The sequence below is a fragment of the Coregonus clupeaformis genome, chromosome 1 (assembly GCF_020615455.1).
Source record: "Coregonus clupeaformis isolate EN_2021a chromosome 1, ASM2061545v1, whole genome shotgun sequence".
NCBI classification, from domain to species: Eukaryota; Metazoa; Chordata; class Actinopteri; order Salmoniformes; family Salmonidae; genus Coregonus; species Coregonus clupeaformis.
The window spans coordinates 49,351,883-49,376,345 of NC_059192.1; the positions used below are offsets into that span (position 1 = coordinate 49,351,883).

A 24,463-nucleotide genomic window follows, 5' to 3' on the forward strand; every position below is an offset into this window, starting at 1 on the left:
TAACCACGCCAGCTCAGGACCTCCACATCCAGCTTCTTCACCTGCGGGATCATCTGAGACCAGCCACCCGGACAGCTGATGAAACTGAGTATTTCTGTCTGTAATAAAGCCGTTTTGTGGGGAAAAACACATTCTGATTGGTTGGGCCTGGCTCCCCAGTGGATGGGCCTGGCTCCCAAGTGGGTGGGCCTATGCCCTCCCAGGCCCACCCATGGCTGCTCCCCCGCCCTGTCATGTGAAATCAATAGATCAGGGCTTTATTTATTTATTTCAATTGACTGATTTGCTTATATGAACTGTAACTCAGTAAGATCGTTGAAATTGTTGCTATATTTTGGTTCAGTGCATTCGGAAAGTATTCAGACCCCTTACTTTTTCCACTTTGTTACTTTACAGCCTTATTCTAAAATGGACTAAATAGTTTTTTCCCCCTCATCAATCTACACACAATACCCCATAATGACAAATCAAAAACAGGTTTGTAGATTTGTTCGTACATTTATAAAAAATATTACATTTACATAAGTATTCAGACCCTTTACTCAGTACTTTGTTGAAGCACCTTTGGCAGCGATTACAGCCTTGAGTCTTGGGTATGACGCTACATGCTTGGCACACCTGTATTTGGGGAGTTTCTCCCATTCTTCTCTGCAGATCCTCTCAAGCTCTGTCAGGTTGGATGGGGAGCATCGCTGCACAGCTATTTTCAGGTCTCTCCAGAGATGTTCGATCGGGTTCAAGTCTGGGCTCTGGCAGGGCCTCTCAAGGACGTTCAGAGACTTGTCCCGAAGCCACTGCTGCATTTCTTGGCTGTGTGCGTAGGGTCGTTGTCCTGTTGGAAGGTGAACCTTCATCCCAGTCTGACGTCCTGAGCGCTCTGGAGCAGGTTTTCATCAAGGATCTCTCTTTACTTTGCTCCGTTCATCTTTTCCTCTATCCTGACTAGTCTCCCAGTCCCTGCCGCTGAAAAACATCCCCACAGCATGATGCTGCCACCACCATGCTTCACCGTAGGGATGGTGCAAGACGTGATGCTTGGCATTCAAAAAACCTGTTTTCACTTTGCCATTATGGGGTATTGTGTAAAATAATGTAATCAATTTTAGAATAAGACTGTAACGTAACAAAATGTGGAAAAAGTCAAGGGGTCTGAACGGCCTCCGACGACAAGGCACTACGGAGGGTAGTGTGTACGGCCCAGTACATCACTGGGGCCAAGCTTCCTGCCAGCCAGGACCTCTATGCCAGGCGGTGTTAGAGGAAGGCCCTAAAAAATGTCAAAGATTCCAGCCACCCTAGTCATAGAATGTTCTCTCTGCTACTGCATGGCAAGCGGTACCGGAGCACCAAGTCTAGGTCCAAAAGGCTTCTCAACAGCTTCTACCCCCGAGCCATAAGACTCCTGAACAGCTAATCATGGCTACCCAGACTATTTGCACACCGCCAAAGCAACCGTACAGTGGCTGAAGGACAAGAAGGTGAATGTCCTTGAGTGGCCTAGTCAGAGCCCCGACCTAAATCCCATCGAGAATCTGTGGAATGACTTGATGAGTGCAGTCCATGAGCGGTCACCATGCAATTTGACTGAGCTTGAACAATTCTGCAAGGAAGAGTGGGCAAATATTGCACAGTCTAGGTGTGCAAAGTTAGTAGAGAGGTATTCAAAGAGACTCATGGCTGTAATTCAAGCAAAAGGTGGTTCCACCAAGTATTAACTCAACTGTCAATCTCCCTCGGCCTGGGGCTCCATGCAAGATCTCACCTCGTGGAGTTGCAATGATCATGAGAACGGTGAGGAATCAGCCCAGAACTACACGGGAGGATCTTGTCAATGATCTCAAGGCAGCTGGGACCATAGTCACCAAGAAAACAATTGGTAACACACTACGCCGTGAAGGACTGAAATCCTGCAGCGCCCGCAAGGTCCCCCTGCTCAAGAAAGCACATATACATGCCCCTCTGAAGTTTTCCAATGAACATCTGAATGATTCCGAGGAGAACTGGGTGAAAGTGTTGTGGTCAGATGAGACCAAAATGGAGCTCTTTGGCATCAACTCAACTCGCCGTGTTTGGAGGAGGAGGAATGCTGCCTATGACCCCAAGAACACCATCCCCACCGTCAAACATGGAGGTGGAAACGTTATGCTTTGGGGGTGTTTTTCTGCTAAGGGGACATGACAACTTCACCGCATCAAAGGGACGATGGACAGGGCCATGTACCGTCAAATCTTGGATGAGAACCTCCTTCCCTCAGCCAGGGCATTGAAAATGGGTTGTGGATGGGTATTCCATCATGACAATGACCCAAAACACATGGCCAAGGCAACAAAGGAGTGGCTCAAGAAGAAACACATTAAGGTCCTGGAGTGGCCTAGCCAGTCTCCAGACCTTAATCCCATAGAAAATCTATGGAGGGAGCTGAAGGTTCGAGTTGCCAAACGTCAGCCTCGAAACCTTAATGACTTGGAGAAGATCTGAAAAGAGGAGTGGGACAAAATCCCTCCTGAGATGTGTGCAAACCTGGTGGCCAACTACAAGAAACGTCTGACCTCTGTGATTGCCAACAAGGGTTTTGCCACCAAGTACTAAGTCATGTTTTGCAGAGGGGTCAAATACTTATTTCCCTCATTAAAATGCAAATCAATTTATAACATTTTTGACGTGTTTTTCTGGATTTCTTTGTTGTTATTCTGTCTCTCACTGTTCAAATAAACCTACCATTAAAATTATAGACTGATCATTTCTTTGTCAGTGGGCAAATGTACAAAATCAGCAGGGGATCAAATACTTTTTTCCCTCACTGTATAGTGTATGTATAAGATGGTGTGTATAGACAGGACATTATATGAGTAGAAAAGGTGTGTACAGCAGTAGTTATATAGGATTAACCTTGACTAGAATACAGTATATACATATGAAGTGGGTAAAACCATATGTAAACATTAAAGTGACCAGTGTTTAATTACTATATACTTACGGCAGCAGTCTCTAAGGTGCAGCGTAGAGTACTGGGTGGTAGCCAGCTAGTAGTCACTGGGCGGAGGCTAGCTAGTGTTGACTATTTAACAGTCTGATGGCCTGGAGATAGAAGCTGCTTTTCAGTCTCTCTGCCCCGCTTTGATGCACCTGTACTGTCTCCGCCTTCTAGATGATAGCGGGGTAAACAGGCTGTGACTCGGGTGGCTGAGGTCCTTGATGATCTTCTTGGCCTTCCTGTGATACTGGGTGCTGTAGATGTCCTGGAGGGCAGGAAGTGCCCCCAGAGATGTGTTGGTCTGACCGCACCACCTTCTGGAGAGCCCTGCGATTACGGATAGTGCAATTGCCGTACCAGGTGGTGATACAGCCCGACAGGATGCTCTCAATGTTGCATCTGTAGAAGTTTGAGGATAACGTATTTCTTGAGGATCAGCGTAGCGGAGGTGTTGTTGCCTACCTTCACCGCCAGTTGCACAGGGCAGGGTTCAGACCTAGGGCACCGAGCTTAGTGAGGAGCTTGGAGGGCACTGGCACTGAGCTGTAGTCGATGAACAGCATTCTTACATAGGTATTCCTCTTGTCCAGATGGGATAGGGCAGTGTGCGATGGCGTCATAGCATCTCAAAGCACTTCATGATGACAGAAGTGAGTGCTACGGGGCAATAGTCATTTAGTTCAGTTACCTTCGCTTTCTTAGGTACAGGAATAATGGTGGACATCTTGAAGCAAGTAGGGACAACAGATTGAATATTTCTGTAAACACTCCAGCCAGCTGGTCTGCACATGCACATCTGTCTGGGCCTGCAGCCTTACGAGGGTTAACATGCTTAAATGTCTTATGTCGGCCATGGGGAACGAGAGATGGCTTTCCCTTTATAATCAGTGATTGTCTGGAGACCCTGCCACATATGTCCGAGAGGCAAACAAGCAACAACAACTTCTTCTTCACATTAGACAGCGATCGCTTGTCTATTTTACTCACGTTAGTAACCGGGTCCAGTTGTGTCCATTCATTAGCGCTTGGGCATGAATCTTGAGCGTTCCAAAGGTAGCTAGTAGTGTAGCGCGTGAAATCCAGCGCTTAATGGCCTCCCGAGTGGCACAGTGGTCTAAGGCACTGCATCGCAGTGCTAGCTGTGCCACTAGAGATCCTGGTTCGAATCCAGGCTCTGTCATAGCCGGCCGCGACCGGGAGACCCATGGGGTGGCGCACAATTGGCCCGGCGTCGTCCAGGGTATGGGAGGGAATGGCAGGCTGGGATGTAGCTCAGTTGGTAGAGCATGGCGTTTGAAGCAACGCCAGGGTTGTGGGTTCCATTCCCACGGGGGGCCAGTATAAAATAATGTATGCACTCTCTAACTGTAAGTCGCTCTGGATAAGAGCGTCTGCTAAATGACGTTAATGTTCAACTTGAATGTAGTGGCAAATACCAAAAAAGTTAGTGATGTGCACAATTCAATAAAAGAGTGGAATCAGAGAATACTTTTAGTCCATTTATTTTCCTTATTTTCAATAATCCAAAATCAAACAGATACGATTGACAATTGTCTGTGCTCCCAGGAAGGCACTCTAGTTCCCACCCACACAATCACCTGCTTGTCAAGACAGTGTTGACTCCTAATCGCTAGAGTAAACTACCTAGCTAGCTAACTATCTTGATGTCTACGAATCCAGTATATCTTTGATTGTACCTAACATTTATGTAAAGGACGTCACGCTAGCCCAGGTTCTAGACCTAATTAAAATAACTGTACTTAGCTAGCTACTGTTATTAACTGTAAACATGACAGCGAGCTTTGTAGGACTAGATTGTACCCTGCCTGAATATGCCACTTACATTGAATGCAGGCAGTTGACCATCACCCATCCGGTGAAGATCTCTGACGAGTTCGACTGCCTTTTCACAAAACATCTCTTGGCAAATGGCCTAATAAATGAATAGGATACCGCATATAGCTAGAATGAAAAGTAGGCTACACTTCTTCTCACTTGCATCAAATTAGTGATTATCCTGTAATTATTCCTCCTTAGTAAGATGTGACTACTTAACTAGACAACGGCAAGTTTTCGCGGCAAAATGCTTTGTTACGATAACATGACCGGAAACTATGGGTACCGATGAAAGACAGACCAAGCCAAACCACACTTCTTCTTCTTCTTCTTCTTCAGTGGGGTTTATCGGCGGTTGGCATCCAACGTTATGGTGCATTACCGCCACCTACTGTACTGGAGTGTGGGCCAGAGACAGGGCGAAACTAAATCCTACCTGCCAGCCCCGTTGCTCTTAAAAAATATAACAAAATATTTTAGACTATATCTAATGACGTTCTACTCAATATACTCTTTAAACTAATTTCCTGTATCCCCTTCTCCCTCATACTAGATCTCATCCTCTCTCTTTCCCGCTGATTCTGCCCACACTTTAGCAATACATGCTCCACGGTCTATGTTTCCTAACAACAATCACACTTTCCTGTTGGATGCTTTCCTATCACATTTCATGTCTTATTCAACTGGCTGTGTCCCACCCTTAATCTTGTAAAAATAGCCTCCTCTCTTCTGTCCCTTCCTGCCGTCCTCCCCTCCCTTCCTCTGTACTTGAATTAAATGCCTTCCCTTATTATCTCTATTCCACTGCTCCTGCCATCTCTGCACCATCACTGTATATATCAATCTTTTTGCCTCTGCCTTGCTCATTGAAACTTCAACATCAACACTACTAAGTGCTTGTTTAGCCAGTACATCTACTGCCTTGTTCCCCTCCACCCCCACATGGGCTGGGACCCAAGTAAGTCTTATCTGAATACCCATCTGTTTAATCCTGCCATGGGTTTGTAGCACTTCATAATGCAGGTCTTGTCTGCTACGTGAGCTAAAGGACTAGAGACTCATTAACACTGTACATGAATCAGAGCAAATAACTACTCTGTCTTGTTTGACTTCCTCCACCCACTGCAAGGCCAACAGTATGGCCATCAGCTCCGCCGTATATACAGCCAGATGATCTGTAATACGTTTCCTGACTTCCACCCCACATTCCTGCACTACAAATGCTGACCCAGTATATCCTGTCCTTGGATCTTTTGAACCATCTGTGTAAATGGACACAAAATCCTGATACACAATTTCCAGACGTCTCTTAAAGAAATCAGATGGATCAACACCCTCCCTATCTTTCTGTAGTCTCTCCAACACTTGTAGATCAACTACAGGAGGCGGGAGTAGCCATGGTGGATTTACAGGAATAACTACCCTTGGACTAAACTCCCTTCCATACAGTCCCATCTCCTTCGCCTGGTATTACCCACCCACCCATAGCTTGTGTTCTGTCTTCGCTCATGTTCCCAGCATGCCTGTAAAATCCCTTTCGCAGGATGAGACACCCCATGTCCTTGTAGGTTGACCCAATAATTCATTGCCAGCTGCTGTCTCCTAATCTGCAATGGCATATCTCCCATCTCCACCTGTAATGCAGCCACATCCGAAACGCCCCACTACATATTCTGAGTCCTTGCCCCTGTATGACATCTAGCCTTTCCAGTGAGGTCCGGGCTGCCGAACCATATACTATACTGCCATAGTCTATTACAGATCAGATCAATGCAACATACATGGTCTTCAATGAGGAACGCCCATCCCCCCAAACCACACCTCAACCAGAGAGGAAAGGGAAGAGATCAAATCAAATCAAATGTTATTTGTCACATACACGTGTTTAGCAGATGTTATAGCGGGTGTAGTGAAATACTTGTGCTTCTAGCTCCGACAGTGCAGTAATATCTAACAATTTCACAACATATACCCAATACACACAAAACTAGTAAGGAATGGGATATAAGAATATATACATATATGGACAAGCAATGACAGAGAGCGGCATGGACTAAGATACAGAATAATATTATAGAATAGAATGCAGTATATACATATGAGATGACTAGTGCAAGATATGTAAACATTATTAAAGTGACTAGTGTTCCATTTCTTAAAGTGGCCAGTGATTTCAATAGCCAGCAGCAGCCTCTAATGTGCTAGTGATGGCTATTTAACAGTCTGATGGCCTTGAGATAGAAGCTGTTTTTCATTCTCTCGGTCCCAGCTTTGATGCACCTGTACTGACCTCGCCTTCTGGATGATAGCGGGGTGAACAGGCAGTGGCTCGGGTGGTTGATGTCTTTGATGATCTTTTTGGCCTTCCTGTGACATAGGGTGTTGTATGTGTCTTGGAGGGCGGGTAGTTTGCCCCCGGTAATGCGTTCGGCAGACCGCACCACCCTCTGGAGAGCCCTGCGGTTGTGGGTGGTGCAGTTGCCGTACCAGGCGGTGATACAGCCTGACATGATGCTCTCAATTGTGCATCTGTAAAAGTTTGAGGGTTTTAGGTGATAAGACACATTTCTTCAGCCTCCTGAGGTTGAAGAGGCTCTGTTGCGCCTTCTTCACCACACTGTCTGCGTGGGTGGAAGATTTCAGTTTGTCAGTGATGTGTACGCCAAGGAACTTGAAGCTTTTTACCTTCTCCACTGCAGTCCCGTCGATGTGGATAGGGGGGTGCACCCTCTGCTGTATCCTGAAGTCCACGATCATCTCCTTTGTTTTGTTGATGTTGAGTGAGAGGTTATTTTCCTGGCACCACACTCCCAGGGCCCTCACCTCCTCCCTGTAGGCGGTCTCGTCATTGTTGGTAGGGCCTAGGGCCAACTAGGCAGAAAATCTGTCTCCCTCCAGCAGGTGGCGTTTTTTCGTTGTTTCTCCCACCATGCAAGAAGTGTTTGTATGGATTTCAATGACAGTGTCGCATTTAGTCAACAAAAAATGGTCACTAATTTTGTGGCACAGAGTCTCCGTGGATTACTCACGCAGCCAGAGACAGTAGCCGCAGCATCGCCCTTGTCAAATAAATAAACATGCAAGTTGCAACAGATTGGCTAGTGAAACGCACACTCGACACTCTGATAGCACCAGCAAACTGTCAATCAACACCAGGTCGGGTGACCTGGCGAACAGATTGCTGATTTGCTGTACAGCTATAGGATCGGTTACAGCGCTAAAGTCAAATTGTAAGGAGAGAGGATTGCCATAATAAAAAATATGCAGCTCCCACATTTTTGGGGTGATCAATAATATTAACTGTTTACTTTACAAGCTCACCACAAATGGGGCAACAATTACTAGCATAGACCTACTGGCCTAACAATTGCTTGAAATTAATAATTTACTTATGAAGCTTGCATTTGGAATTTGTTGTTAAAGTCATTATTACTGTGGCGAAGACTCTTCACTTGCGCCGAACTCCCGCCGGTGGAGAGTGCTTTTTTTTCTCTTGTTGAAATGTTTAGTGTTGCTTACACACGTTTAAATGCATAGTGGGCGTGATGTTTATAGTGCACATGGACGTTCACAAGACTCATGAGGTAGAAGTTATGTTTATTTAATTCAATGTATGGTTTCCTTTGTTAATATTTCCCGGATTAAGTCTGAGTTCGGTATGTATGTGTCCTATGTCTCTGTCATTTTTGTTGTGCATATTGTGCGTACTAGGAGAGCGCGCGCCTCAGTGCGCATAGAACGCTTTGGAGTCAGAACGTTGAATAAGAGACAATGATTGTATGCGTGGTGTTGAAATGTCATTAAAAATAATTATGTCTAATTAAGTTTGTCATTCTTTTGTTTTTATATTATATTAATTCATACTACAGAATAGTAGGCTGATACACAGCCAATACAGTAGGTGGCGGCATGCATTTATAACATTTGTTTGCGGACCGCCATAATACCAAAGAAGAAGGTTGATCTGATCAGCTGGTCTCTGCAGATATCGGACTTTGCAAACAATGTAGCAAAAGTGCTGAATGTCAGCGATACTGATGGAGAAAACAACGCCACTCTGACCACATCTATACCCGGCATCGTAGCGAGAATTCGTTGCCACGCAACATCACCGGCGTTGTCTAGTGTTGCTGTCAAATGCTATAGTAATAAACGGTGTTTTACCTAATTTTGTCGCTTTCTTTCACATCGACATTGTGCGTTTACATTTCAATGATGAGAAAGCGAAATAACTCTCTCACCGTGGAACATGAAAACTCTACTACCAAAACATTGCTGGACACAAGACCGGATTTAAACTACTGTTACAAGAGAGGGAAAGTGGTTGACGAGCCTGGTGTCCAATTTCGCTCGGAATCTGACAAAACAACAGGCAGACGATTTAGACGGTAAGGCGTGTTTGCACCATTACGCTTGTTTACACTGAGCTGCACTAGGGTCGGAACGCAATTATGGTTACATTAAACAATTTATGCTTGATCCAAAAATGTGACTCGTTTCAGGAAACTAGGCGTATGTCGCACGTCACTACTTCACAGAAGAGGCATTTGAACTTAAACATACATTTTTCAAAATGCATTTTTTGGCAGAAATGCCTTCTGGAACATATGAACTTTCATGTGCCTTAATAACAAACTTGTATTCCATGTGTAAATACAAATACAATTGTTAAATTACGAGCCTAGTTGGTTTAGCCACGGAAAAAGTCAGGAACCTTCCGGCTAGCCATGATTGGCTGAGATAATGGATGGGCTGGACATGCTGGGAGATGAGTTTGGATTGGTCTGCCATGTAGCATGCTTCTGTGAGCTGCTCAGTATGTGTTGATAGTCATTTCTACTGCGCAGTTTTTGAAATATATAACGTTAGCCATCGAGAACTACAAAAGTTTTGCTACTTTTCTCAACAACATTGATGCCCTCCAGTCACTGAAGGGCCCAACATTTTTATTAGTTACCTCTAGCTACTAAGGGTGCTATATTTGACCCATTTACAAGGATACTTTTCAAAGCTTCCTATACAGGTGAAATGGAAATGGAAATGGAAAACCACATAATGTGAAGTCAGTGACCCCCCCTCATCCATGCTACATTCATTAGAATTCCAGTTCACCACTTCCCTGATTTTATAGGCATATTTCTTGTGATAGGTCTAACTTTTAATACCTTCCTATCCATATGAGCTAAAGCTCTACATACCAGGGCGGTGGGTTCCTTCAGCTCTCTTATCAAAGCTACACTTTGATTCTCTACAAATATTTTTCCTATTACAGCTTTCGATATTAATTCATGACATATAAATCTAAAAACACTTGAGGTTATGTCTCCCCGACCTCCCTCGTCCATAGTAGGCTATACCCATTAGAATAGCATTTTTTTCATTTCACAGATTTTTAATAAATATTTCCTGTGATGGGTAAAAATTTGAATAGCTCACAGTCCATATGAGCTATAGGTCAACATACAAAGTGTGGTGGGTTCCCTGATCACTCTTATCAAAGCTTCACCATTTACTTTTTAAAATTCCTCACCTTTTGATTTTCAAAAAATATTTTACCTAGTACCGTTTTAGATATTAATTCACGTACAGATAACATTTTCAATAGCTTCCAGTCCAAATTACACATACATCCAAAACCACTTGAGGTTAGGTCTTTGACCTCCCTTGTCCATAGTACACCCATTAGAACTGCACACTTTTTTATTTAACTGTTTTTATGAATATTTATGGGAGGAATTTTGAAAAAGTAATTTGCTTTGATAATAGAGGTCAGGGAACACACCACACTTGGCTGTAGATTTATAGTATATGAAGCCATTAAAAATTATTATTATGACTGGAAATATGCATTTATAATCAGGGAGCTTTAAAAATGGGAATTCTAATTTAATTTTTCACATGCGCTGAATACAACAGGTGTAGACTTTACTGTGAAATGCTTACTTACGAGGCCTTTCCCAACAATGCAGAATTAAAAAGCAAGAAAATTAACAAATAAAAAATAAAACAAAATTGTAACACAATAAAATAACAATAATGAGGCTATATATATATTGAATCCAAGATGGCGTAGTAGTGCAGTTGTGTTTTTATCGTCTGTCTGTAAATAGCCTGTAAATACCCTATTTTTCGTACATATTTCCCTATCAGACTTTTCATCCTTCTACAAGATATACTTTCCTGCAACCCGCCTCACTCAATGTGGAACGGATTCTATTATTGACTTACCTTTATCTAGAATCTACAGTTGAAACTAGCTAGCCAGCTAACTAGCTACTTGCTATTTGCTATTAGCCACAGCTAGCGGTGTTTCACCCAGAACATTGGATTTTTTCTGCGGGATTAATTTTAATCACTGGACATTGATCACCGGATATTCGGCCAGTCTGCACAGCGCGTTATCGACCCAGAACATATCAGTTTTTCCGCCGGAATCACTGAATCACTGGACCTTTAACTCCGGATTCATTGCTACCAGCTAGCTACCACCAGCCAGCTACAACAAAACGGACGCTGTGGTCTGGCTAATCATCCTGAGCTAGGCCCATCGCCCATCTCCCGGCTATCTACCTCTCTGTCAACCGGACGGGACCACCTAGTGTTGACACGGAGCCCCACCGATCCTACACGACTGGTCTGCCGACGAAATCGTCTGATGTGGTTACGACGTTAACCACGAAGATTCCATCCATCTGCTAGCCCTGGCCCGCTAGCACACGCTAGCCGTGGCCTCTTACTAGTGCTTCACCACCGGACCTTATGATAACTCAGCTATACAGCTGATATCTGCTGGCTGTTCCTTTTTACGGTACTACATCCTGTTTATGTTTAGCCTCAGCCCAAACATGGTTAGTTTATTGTTGTTTCGGTTATTTCTAATTGTACTATATCACTGTAGACCCCCCAGCCTAGCTAAACCTGCCTTAGATAGCTCCTTTGCCCCTCCCCCTATACACGCGGAGACCGACTCAATTGATGCCTCCAGCGATGCTATCTCTTTCATTGTTACCCAACGCTTAGGTTTACCTCCACTTTACTCATATCCTTCCATATCCTTGTCTGTACATAATGCCCTGAATCTTTTCTATAACACCAGGAAATCTGCCCCCTTTATTCTATGTACCCAACGCACTAGAAGACCAGTTCTTAAAGCCTTTAGCCGTATCCTTATTCTAGTCCTCCTCTGTTCCTCTGGTGATGTAGAGGCTAACCCAGGCCCTGCAGCCCTCAGTATCACTCCTACTCCCCAGGCGCTATCATTTGATGACTTCTGTAATCGCAAAAGTCTTGGTTTCTTGCACATAAATATCAGAAGTCTACTTCCTAAGTTTGAGTTATTCACTGCGTTAGCACACTCTGCCAACCCTGATGTTCTAGCAGTGTCTGAATCCTGGCTCAGGAAGGCCACCAAAAATTCTGAAATTTCCATCCCCAACTATAACATTTTCCGTCTAGATAGAACTGCCAAAGGGGGTGGAGTTGCAATCTACTGTAGAGATAGCCTGCAGAGCTCTATCATACTATCCAGGTCTGTGCCCAAACAGTTTGAGCTTCTACTTCTAAAAATCCACCTTTCCAGAAATAAGTCTCTCACTGTTGCCGCTTGCTACAGACCCCCTCAGCCCCCAGCTGTGCCCTGGACACCATATGTGAATTGATTGCCCCCATTTATCCTCAGAGTTTGTACTGCTTGGTGACCTAAATTGGGATATGCTTAATACCCCAGCCATCCTACAATCCAAGCTAGATGCCCTCATCCTCACGCAAATTATCAACGAACCTACCAGGTACAACCCTAAATCCGTAAACATGGGTACCCTCATAGATATCATCCTGACTAACATACCCTCTAAATACACCTCAGCTGTCTTCAACCAGGATCTCAGCGATCACTGCCTTATTGCCTGCGTCCCGTAACGGGTCCGCGGTCAAACGACCACCCCTCATCACTGTCAAACGCTCCCTAAAACACTTTAGCGAGGAGGCCTTCCTAATTGACCTGGCCCAGGTATCCTGGATGGATATAGATCTCATTCCGTCAGTAGAGGATGCCTGGTTGTTCCTTAAAAGTAATTTCCTCTCAATCTTAAATAAACATGCCCCATTCAAAAATACAGAACTATGAACCGATATAGCCCCTGGTTCTCCTCAGACTTGACTGCCCTTGACCAGCACAAAAACATCCTGTGGCGTACAGCATTAGCATCAAATAGCCCCCGCGATATGCAACTTTTCAGGGAAGTTAGGAACCAATATACACAAGCAGTCAGGAAAGCAAAGGCTAACTTTTTCAAACAGAAATTTGCATCCTGTAGCACTAACTCCAAAAAGTTTTGGGACACTGTAAAGTCCATGGAGAATAAGAGCACTTCCTCCCAGCTGCCCACTGCACTGAGGCTAGGAAACACTATCACCACCGATAAATCTACAATAATCGAGAATTTCAACAAGCATTTTGCTACAGCTGGCCATGCTTTCCATCTGGCTACCACTAACCCGGCCACCAACTCTGCACCCTCTGCTGCAACTTGCCCATGCCCCCCCGCTTCTCCTTCACACAAATTCAGACAGCTGATGTTTTGAAAGTGCTGCAAAATCTGGACCCCTACAAATCAGCTGGGCTAGACAATCTGGACCCTTTCTTTCTAAAACTAGCCGCCGAAATTGTCGCTACCCCTATTACTAGTCTGTTCAACCTCTCTTTCATAACGTCTGAGATCCCCAGAGATTGGAAAGCTGCCGCGGTCATCCCCCTCTTCAAAGGGGGTGACACTCTAGATCCAAATTGCTACAGACCTATATCCATCCTGCCCTGCCTTTGAAAGTATTCGAAAGCCAAGTTAACAAACAGATCATCGACCATTTCGAATACCACCGTACCTTCTCCGCTATGCAATCCGGTTTCCGAGCTGGTCACGGGTGCACTTCAGCCACGCTCAAGGTCCTAAACGATATTATAACCGCGATTGATAATAGACAGTACTGTGCAGCCGTCTTCATCGACCTGGCCAAGGCTTTCGACTCTGTCAACCACCGCATTCTTATTGGCAGACTAAATAGCCTTGGTTTCTCAAATGACTGCCTCGCCTGGTTCACCAACTACTTCTCAGATATAGTTCAGTGTGTCAAATCGGAGGGCCTGTTGTCTGGACCTATGGCAGTCTCTATGGGGGTGCCACAGGGTTCAATTCTTGGGCCGACACTTTTCTCCGTGTATATCAATGATGTCGCTCTTGCTGCTGGTGACTCTCAGATCCACCTCTACGCAGACGACACCATTTTGTATACATCTGGCCCTTCATTGGACACTGTGTTAACAAACCTCCAAACGAGCTTCAATGCCATACAACAATCCTTCAGTAGCCTCCAACTGCTCTTAAACACTAGTAAAACTAAATGCATGCTTTTCAATCGAACGCTGCTGGCACCCGCCCACCCGACTAGAATCACCACTCTGACGGGTCTGACCTAGAGTATGTGGACAACTACAAATACCTAGGTGTCTGGTTAGACTGTAAACTCAACTTCCAGACTCACATAAAGAATCTCCAATCCAAAGTTAAATCTAGAATCGGCTTCCTATTTCGCAACAAAGCCTCCTTCACTCATGCTGCCAAACATGCCCTCGTAAAACTGACTATCCTACCGATCCTTGACTTCGGCGATGTCATTTACAAAATAGCCTCCAACACTCTACTCAGCAAATTGGATGTAGTCTATCACAGTGCCATCCGTTTTGTCTCCAAAGCCCCATACACTACCCACCACTGTGACCTGTACGCTCTTGTTGGCTGGTCCTCACTACATGTTCGTCGTCAAACCCACTGGCTCCAGGCCATCTATAAATCACTGCTAGGCAAATCCCCGCCTTATCTTAGCTCATTGGTCACCATAGCAGCACCCACCCGTAGTCTGCGCTCCAGCAGGTATATCTCACTGGTCATTCCCAAAGCCAACACCTCCTTTGGCCGCCATTCCTTCCAGTTCTCTGCTGCCAATGACTGGAACGAATTGCAAAAATCTCTGAAGCTGGAGACTCTTATCTCCCTCAATAACTTTAAGCATCAGTTGTCAGAGCACCTTACCGATCACTGCACCTGTACACAGCCCATCTGAAATTAGCCCACCCAACTACCTCATCCCTATATTGTTATTTATTTTGCTCTTTTGCACCCCAGTATCTCTATTTGCACATAATCTCTTGCACATCTAGCATTCCAGTGTTAATACTATTGTAATTATTCTGCACTATAGCCTATTTATTGCCTTACCTCCATAACTTGCTACATTTGCACACACTGTATATATATTTTCTGTTGTATTTCTGACTTTATGTTTTTTACCCCATATGTAACTCTGTGTTGTTTTTTATTGCACTACTTTGCTTTATCTTGGCCAGGTCGCAGTTGTAAATGAGAACCTGTTCTCAACTGGCTTACCTGGTTAAATAAAGGTGAAATAAAATAAAAATAAAATATATATACAAGGAGTACCGGTACCGAGTGAATGTGCTTGGGTACGAGGTAGATGAGTTGATTGAGGTAATATGTACATGTAGGTAGGGGTAAAAGTGACTAGGCAGTCAGGATAGATAATAAATAGAGTAGCAGCAGCATGTGTGAAGGTGTGTGTGTGTGGGGGGTCAATATGCATGTGTGTGTATGTGTGTGGTGGAGTCTCAGTGTAGTTTGTGAGTGTTTGGGTAGAGTCCAGTGAGTGTGCATAGAGCAAGTGCAAGAGAGTCGGTGCAAAAAAAGGGGTTCAATGCAAATAGTCCGGGTAGCCATTTGATTAACTGTTCAGCAGTCTTATGGCTTGGTGGTAGAAGCTGTTCAGGAGCCTTCTGGTCCCAGACTTGGCGCTTCGGTATTACTTGCCATGCGGTAGCAGAGAGAACCATCTATGACTTGGGTGAATGGAGTCTTTGACAATTATTGGGCCGTACGCACTACCCTTTGTAGCTCCTTGCAGTCGAATGCCAAGCACTTGCCATACCAAGCGGTGATGCAGCCAGTAAAGATGCTCTCAGTGGTGCAGCTGTAAAACTTTTTGAGGATCTGAGGGCCCATGCCAAATCTTTTCAGCCCCAAATCCCCGCCTTATCTTAGTTCATTGGTCACCATAGCAACACCCACCCGTAGTATGCGCTCCAGCAGGTATATCTCACTGGTCATCCCAAAGCCAACACCTCCTTTGGCCGCCATTCCTTCCAGTTCTCTGCTGCCAATGACTGGAACGAACTGCAAAAATCTCTGAAGCTGGAGACTCTTATCTCCCTCACTAACTTTAAGCATCAGTTGTCAGAGCACCTTACCGATCACTGCACCTGTACACAGCCCATCTGAAATTAGCCCACCCAACTACCTCATCCCCATATTGTTATTTATTTTGCTCATTTGCACCCCAGTATCTCTATTTTCACATAATCTCTTGCACATCTATCATTCCAGTGTTAATACTAATTGTAATTATTTTGCACTATGGCCTATTTATTGCCTTACCTCCATAACTTGCTACATTTGCACACACTGTATATATATTTTCTGTTGTATTTTTGACTTTATGTTTTGTTTTACCCCATATGTAACTCTGTGTTGTTGTTTTTATCGCACTGCTTTGCTTTATCTTGGCTAGGTTGCAGTTGTAAATGAGAACTTGTTCTCAACTGGCTTACCTGGTTAAATAAAGGTGAAATAAAATAAATAAATAAATGAGTGGGAAGAGGTGTCGTCGTTCCCTCTTCACGACTGTGTTGGTGTGTTTGGACCATGATAGGTCCTTAGTGATGTGGACACCGAGTAACTTGAAGCTCTCAACCCGCTCCACTACAGCTCCGTCGATGTGAATGGGGGAGTGCTTGGCCTTCTGTTTCCTGTAGTCCACAATCAGCTCCTTTTGTCTTGCTGATGTTGAGGGAAGAGGTTGTTTTCCTGGCACCACACTGCCAGGTCTCAGACCTCCTCCCTGTAAGCTGTCCCGTTGTCGTCGGTGATCAGGCCTACCACCGTTGTGTCGTCTGCAAACTTAATGATGGTGTTGGAGTTGTGCGTGGCCACGCAGTATTGGGTGAACAGCGAATACAGGAGGGAACATCTGTGATTAGGGAAAGGGAATTCAGTGACTGCTATAAGTGATTTTAGCTCTCTAGGTCATGCAAGTAGGCAACAGTAGGCCTATTTCTATTTTGTTAGATTGTATTTTTATATAAAATCCATAAATATTTTTATGTAATTGTTGTGGGAAAAACAAAGTTGGTTTAAGATCTCTAGATCATTTAATTGAGACAAAAATTTAGTTTTTCTGTTAACACCATGTTCAGCTGATTGCACTTTTAAGACTGTCCCTTAGCTGCGAGTGCATAATATTCCCCCATTGAGACCAACGTAAAGTCACTTTTTGAAACGGAATGGAGAAAAGAATGCTGTACCTTGCTCTCTATCATCATCTGATTCTAGATATATTACCCTAATCATCCTAGGACCTTCCGTCGAAGAGGTATTGACGAGCAAACTCAGAATATCAAGCCAATATCCAAACTGTAAACAAATTTACTGTGGTCGATTTGTTGTTCAACGCAACGTGCCATTCCATAATGGCTGCGGTGGCTACTGCTAGCTAGCATGAAGACGAAAAGGGTAGTTTTCCGGGAAAACTAGCAGTATTTCAATCTTCTGGATGGAGCAGTGTGGATAAACAAAACTTTGGGAGGACAGTGTTATATCCCATACTAGTCCAAGATGTACTCTTAAGTAGCCTAACATTACCGTTACTCCTTAAGGTCCAAGGACCTTGTGTTATTTTCAGAGGTAGACTGGCTCTGGCAGCCAAAACACATGAATCGATTCTCAATTGCATTTTACATTTTTAAAAACATTTTAGTCATTTAGCAGATGCTCTTATCCAGAGCGACTTACAGAAGCAATTAGGGTTAAGTGCCTTGCTCAAGGGCACATCGACAGATTTTTCACCTAGTCAGCTCGGGCATTCGAACCAGCAACCTTTCTGTTACTGTCCCAACGCTCTTAACTGCTAGGCTACCTGCCGCCTGTATGGTTGCGATACGGTTCTAGAAACATAAAGCCCTTTATTTTCATATCACATCAAAATAATTAAACAAATGCAAAATACACACTGTTTTAATGGCTAATTAGCACAGGTGGTCCCTCTGTCTTCCGTAAACACCTGCTGTAATATGTAGATATGGTCGTGTGGGAACACTAACTCTAACCCTATAAAGGTGTGTATCAATTTAATGTTTTGCTTTTTGAAAATTGTTTCTCACTGATATGAAAGATAAGGTCCTTATGCTTCCAAAACCGTAATGAGAGTCTTGATCAAGGGCTAATCCCATCCCTGCATTGAGGTACGTTTTCCAACCCATATTCTGCACCGGCTCCACGGTATCTTAATGTAACCATGATTGCGTTTCGACCCCAGTGCAGTTTAAACAAGCGTTAACGGTAGGGTCGGTATCTTCTGGCATGTTTGCACCATGGAAGTCTGATCAGCAACCTACACTTATCCAGTCAGTGAACTAATCTCATTACTGTGGTGGAAACTGTTTGGTTTAAGACTGTGGGGGTTCAAGAATTCTAAATAATTTGTATTTAGAAAACAAGATTTAATTCAAAATTCCACTCCGGGCAGTTTAACATGAGGACATATTAATATTTCAAGATTTTTATCACTTGACACCCAAAGATTTGATTAGGCTATATGAGTGCCATTTGACTGTGAATACGTTTTGAGTCCAATGAAACTGTTATCTCTGGTTACACAAGTTTTACTTGATGACTGAAGTTCTCTTTTGTTAGTAACAGAACTGCTTTGGGTGGGGTGTAGAATGATGTATACTGAACAAAAATATAAACGCAACATGTAAAGTGTTGGTCCCATGTTTCATGAGCTGAAATAAAAGATCCCAGAAATTGTCCATATGCACAAAAATAGGATTTCTCTCCAATTTTGTGCAGAAATGTGTTTACATCCCTGTTAGTGAGAATTTCTCCTTTGCCAAGATAATCCATCCACCTGACAGGTGTGGCATATCAAGAAACTGGTTAAACAGCATGATCATTACACAGGTGCACCATGTGCTGGGGACAATAAAAGGCCATTCTAAAATATGCAGTTGCCACAGATGTCTCAAGTTTTGAGGGAGTGTGTAATTGGCATGCTGACTGCAGGAATGTCCACCAGAGCTGTTGCCAGATAATTGAATCTTAATTTCTCTACAATAAGCCATAATGTCATTTTAGAGAATTTGTCAGCATGTCCAACTGGCCTCACAACCGCAGACCATGTGAACCACGCCAGCCCAGGACCTCCACATCTGGCTTCTTCACCTGCGGGATCATCTGAGACCAGCCACCCGGACAGCTGATGAAACTGAGGAGTATTTCTGTCTGTAATAAAGCCCTTTTGTGGAGAAAAACTCATTCTGATTGTCTGGGCCTGGCTCCTCAGTGGGTGGGCCTGACTCCCAAGTGGGTGGGCCTATGCCCTCCCAGGCCCACCCATGGCTGCGCTCCTGCCTAGTCATGTGAAATCCATAGATTAGGGCCTAATTAATTTAATTCAATTGACTGATTTCCTTATATGAACTGTAACTCAGTAAAATCGTTGAAGTTGTTGCATGTTGCTTTTTATATTTTTGTACTAACACGTGTACTAACACGAAGACTTGAGAGGAAAATTACCTTGATTAAGTAAAAGCACATTACCTTGCTGGGAGTTTCTGATGAGAATAATTAGATACAGTAGGATAGATATAGTCCAACAATGTGATCTGTAGAGTTACTGGCATTTAAGTAACTAAGCTCAAAGTACATGGGTTGACCTTTTGTTAGTCCACTTGCATGAAGAGCTAGTATAAAATAAGGGGATTATAAAGTATTCACTTGGAAGACATACAGTGGGGGAAAAAAGTATTTAGTCAGCCACCAATTGTGCAAGTTCTCCCACTTAAAAAGATGAGAGAGGCCTGTAATTTTCATCATAGGTACACGTCAACTATGACAGACAAAATGAGTTTTTGTTCTCTCCAGAAAATCACATTGTAGGATTTTTTATGAATTTGCAAATTATGGTGGAAAATAAGTATTTGGTCAATAACAAAAGTTTCTCAATACTTTGTTATATACCCTTTGTTGGCAATGACACAGGTCAAACGTTTTCTGTAGGTCTTCACAAGGTTTTCACACACTGTTGCTGGTATTTTGGCCCATTCCTCCATGCAGATCTCCTCTAGAGCAATGATGTTTTGGGGCTGTCGCTGGGCAACACAGACTTTCAACTCCCTCCAAAGATTTTCTATGGGGTTGAGATCTGGAGACTGGCTAGGCCACTCCAGGACCTTGAAATGCTTCTTACGAAGCCACTCCTTCGTTGCCCGGGCGGTGTGTTTGGGATCATGGTCATGCTGAAAGACCCAGCCACGTTTCATCTTCAATGCCCTTGCTGATGGAAGGAGGTTTTCACTCAAAATCTCACGATACATGGCCCCATTCATTCTTTCCTTTACACGGATCAGTCGTCCTGGTCCCTTTGCAGAAAAACAGCTCCAAAGCATGATGTTTCCACCCCCATGCTTCACAGTAGGTATGGTGTTCTTTGGGTGCAACTCAGCATTCTTTGTCCTCCAAACACGACGAGTTGAGTTTTTACCAAAAAGTTCTATTTTGGTTTCATCTGACCATATGACATTCTCCCAATCCTCTTCTGGATCATCCAAATGCACTCTAGCAAACTTCAGACGGGCCTGGACATGTACTGGCTTAAGCAGGGGGACACGTCTGGCACTGCAGGATTTGAGTCCCTGGCGGCGTAGTGTGTTACTGATGGTAGGCTTTGTTACTTTGGTCCCAGCTCTCTGCAGGTCATTCACTAGGTCCCCCCGTCTGGTTCTGGGATTTTTGCTCACCGTTCTTGTGATCATTTTGACCCCACGGGGTGAGATCTTGCGTGGAGCCCCAGATCGAGGGAGATTATCAGTGGTCTTGTATGTCTTCCATTTCCTAATAATTGCTCCCACAGTTGATTTCTTCAAACCAAGCTGCTTACCTATTGCAGATTCAGTCTTCCCAGCCTGGTGCAGGTCTACAATTTTGTTTCTGGTGTCCTTTGACAGCTCTTTGGTCTTGGCCATAGTGGAGTTTGGAGTGTGACTGTTTGAGGTTGTGGACAGGTGTCTTTTATACTGATAACAAGTTCAAACAGGTGCCATTAATACAGGTAACGAGTGGAGGACAGAGGAGCCTCTTAAAGAAGAAGTTACAGGTCTGTGAGAGCCAGAAATCTTGCTTGTTTGTAGGTGACCAAATACTTATTTTCCACCATAATTTGCAAATAAATTCATTAAAAATCCTACAATGTGATTTTCTCAATTAGTCTGTCATAGTTGACGTGTACCTATGATGAAAATTACAGGCCTCTCTCATCTTTTTAAGTGGGAGAACTTGCACAATTGGTGGCTGACTAAATACTTTTTTCCCCCACTGTATAGGCAATAACTTAAGTAAGACAAAGCACAATTATCAGTATAAAAACAGCCCTGTGCCTATGGTTAGGACCTACATAAAGCTGTCCCAACAGCAGAGCTTTCTTTTCAGCACCATGGAGTGAATCCTTACCACTGCTAAACCTGGCTATCAGCGGAGTAACATAAGTTGCATGGACTCACTCTGTGTGCAATAATAGTGTTTAACATGATTTTGGAATGACTACCTCATCTCTGTACCCCACACATACAATTTCAAACACCGATTCAACCACAAAGGCCAGGGAGGTTTTCCAATGCCTCTCAATGGGTAAAAAACAGACATTGAATGTCCATTTGAGCATGGTGAAGTTCTTAATTACACTTTGGATGGTGTATCAATAAACCTAGTCACTTCAAAGATACAGGCGTCCTTCCTAACTCAGTTGCCGGAGAGGAAGGAAACTGCTCAGGGATTTCACCATGAGGCCAATGGTGACTTTAAAACTGTTACAGAGTTTAATGGCTGTGATGGGTGAAAACTGAGGATGGATCAACAACATTGTAGTTACTCCACAATACTAACTTAATTGACAGAGGGAAAATAAGGAAACCTGTACAGAATACAAATATTCCAAAACATGCATCCTGTTTGCAAAACGGCACTAAAGTAATATTGCAAAAAATGTGGCAAAGCAATTCACTTTTTGTCCTGAATACAAAGTGTTATGTTTGTGGCAAATCTATTAAATCTAACACATTACTGAGTAACACTCTCCATATTTCCAAGCAAAGTGATGGCTGCATCATGTTATGGGTATGCTTGTAATCGTTAAGGACTGGTGGAGTTTTTCTGGATAAAAAAGAAACTGAATGGAGCTAAGCACAGGCAAAATCCTAGAGGAAAACCTGGTTGTCTGCTTTCCACCAGACACTGGGAGATGCATTGACAATAACCTAAAGCACAAGGCAGTGGCGATTTTAGCATGTACATCTTGGTGGGGCAAACTCCCCAAAAATGTTTTAGATGCATGCCTGCAAAGCCATTACACAACACAACACAACACTAAACAATACATTAATTGCACTATAATGGTGAAAATGGGACCCACAAACTGTTAGGGCCTATATAAAGCTGTCCCAACAGCAGAGTCCCAACAGCAGTCCCAACACCTTACCACTGCTACACCAGGCTATCAGCAGAGCCTTGTCTGGCAGCAAAACAGTTAATTCAGCCTAATTTACTGCCTTTAAAAAAAACATAGCTGATATGGCTGACTTGCTTAAACAAATATGGTTTCTACTGACAATTGAGATTTACAAACTATGGTATAAGGGGACGACGAGTGGATAAGAGGGAATCCGTAATTTCGATTAAGACATTAATGATCGAACTAGGACGGACGTAGTCAATATAACTATTTGTTCAGCACTTTTGAAATGTACAGTGACATAATTCAGAACATGGGTCATTCTTAAAGTATTCTCCCTGTACACCAAGTCAGAACTGTAGGATAAATAAAGGAGGCATATACAGTAAGCAGACAATGAAAGCTCTTACAATATCCGATAATGACATTTCTCTAAAACAGGCTTTAGGCTACATGTGCATCACTAACAGGTTACTACACAACATACACTTAGTATTACTTTCTTAGCTACAGTATACAGTTGACGTTTTTCACAATTCCTGAAATTTTCCTAGTAAAGATTTCCTGTCTTAGGTCAGTTAGGATCACCAATTTATTTTAAGAATATGAAATGTCAGAATAATATATAATAGTTTTTCTTTCTTTCATCACATTCCCAGTGGGTCAGAAGTTTACATACACTCAATTAGTATTTGGTAGCATTGCCTTTAAATTGTTTAACTTGGGTCAAACGGTAGCCTTCCACAAGCTTCCCACAATATGTTGGGTGAATTTTGGCCCATTCCTCCTGACAGAGCTGGTGTAACTGAGTCAGGTTTGTAGGCCTCCTTGCTTGCACACGCTTTTTCAGTTCTGCCCGCAAATTTTCTATAGGATTGAGGTCAGAGCTTTGTGATGGCCACTCCAATACCTTGACTTTGTTGTCCTTAAGCCATTTTGCCACAACTTTGGAAGTATGCTTGGGGTCATTGTCCATTTGGAAGACCCATTTGCGACCAAGCTTTAACTTCCTGACTGATGTCTTGAGATGTTGCTTCAACATATCCACATAATTTTCCTTCCTCATGATGCCATCTATTTTGTGAAGTGCACCAGTCCCAGCAAAGCACCCCCACAGCATGATGCTGCCACCCCCGTGCTTCACGGTTGGGATGGTGTTCTTCGGCTTGCAAGCAACTCCCTTTTTCCTCCAAACATAACAATGGTCATTATGGCCAAACAGTTCTATGTTTGTTTCATCAGACCAGAGGATATTTCTCCAAAAAGTACGATCTTTGTCCCCATGTGCAGTTACAAACCGTAGTCTGGCTTTTTTATGGCGGTTTTGGAGCAGTGGCTTCTTCCTTGCTGAGCGGCCTTTCAGGTTATGTCGATATAGGACTCGTTTTACTGTGGATATAGATACTTTTGTACCTGTTTCCTCCAGCATCTTCACAATGTCATTTGCTGTTGTTCTGGGATTGATTTGCACTTTTCGAACCAAAGTACATTCATCTCTAGGAGACAGAATGCAACTCCTTCCTGAGCGGTATGACAGCTGCGTGGTCCCATGGTGTTTATACTTGCGTACTATTGTTTGTACAGATGAACGTGGTACCTTCAGGCGTTTGGAAATTGCTCCCAAGGATGAACCAGACTTGTGGAGGTCTACCATTTTTCTTTCTGAGTTCTTGGCTGATTTCTTTAGATTTTCCCATGATGTCAAGCAAAGAGGCACTGAGTTTGAAGGTAGGCCTTGAAATACATCCACAGGTACACCTCCAATTGACTCAAATTATGTCAATTAGCCTATCAGAAGCTTCTAAAGCCATGACATCATTTTCTGGAATTTTCCAAGCTGTTTAAAGGCACAGTCAACTTAGTGTATGTAAACTTCTGACCCACTGGAATTGTGATACAGTGAATTATAAGTGAAATAATATGTCAGTAAACAATTGTTAGAAATATTACTTGTGTCATGCACAAAGTAGATATCCTAACCGACTTGCCAAAACTATAGTTTCAACCACTCCACTAAATTTGTGG

The 24,463-nt window shown here is 43.5% G+C and overlaps 1 protein-coding gene across 1 annotated transcript in view; it reads left to right on the forward strand.

Moving 5' to 3' along the window:
* Nucleotides 1–8,783: 8,783 nt before the first annotated feature.
* Nucleotides 8,784–24,463, forward strand: part of LOC121569657 (lysophosphatidylserine lipase ABHD12-like) — a 61,228-nt gene continuing 45,548 nt past the window's right edge. Inside the window, exon 1 of the mRNA XM_041880798.1 lies at nucleotides 8,784–9,198. Coding sequence (XP_041736732.1) covers nucleotides 9,023–9,198 — 176 coding nt within the window. The 5' untranslated portion in view covers nucleotides 8,784–9,022. The remainder of the gene's footprint in view (nucleotides 9,199–24,463) is intronic.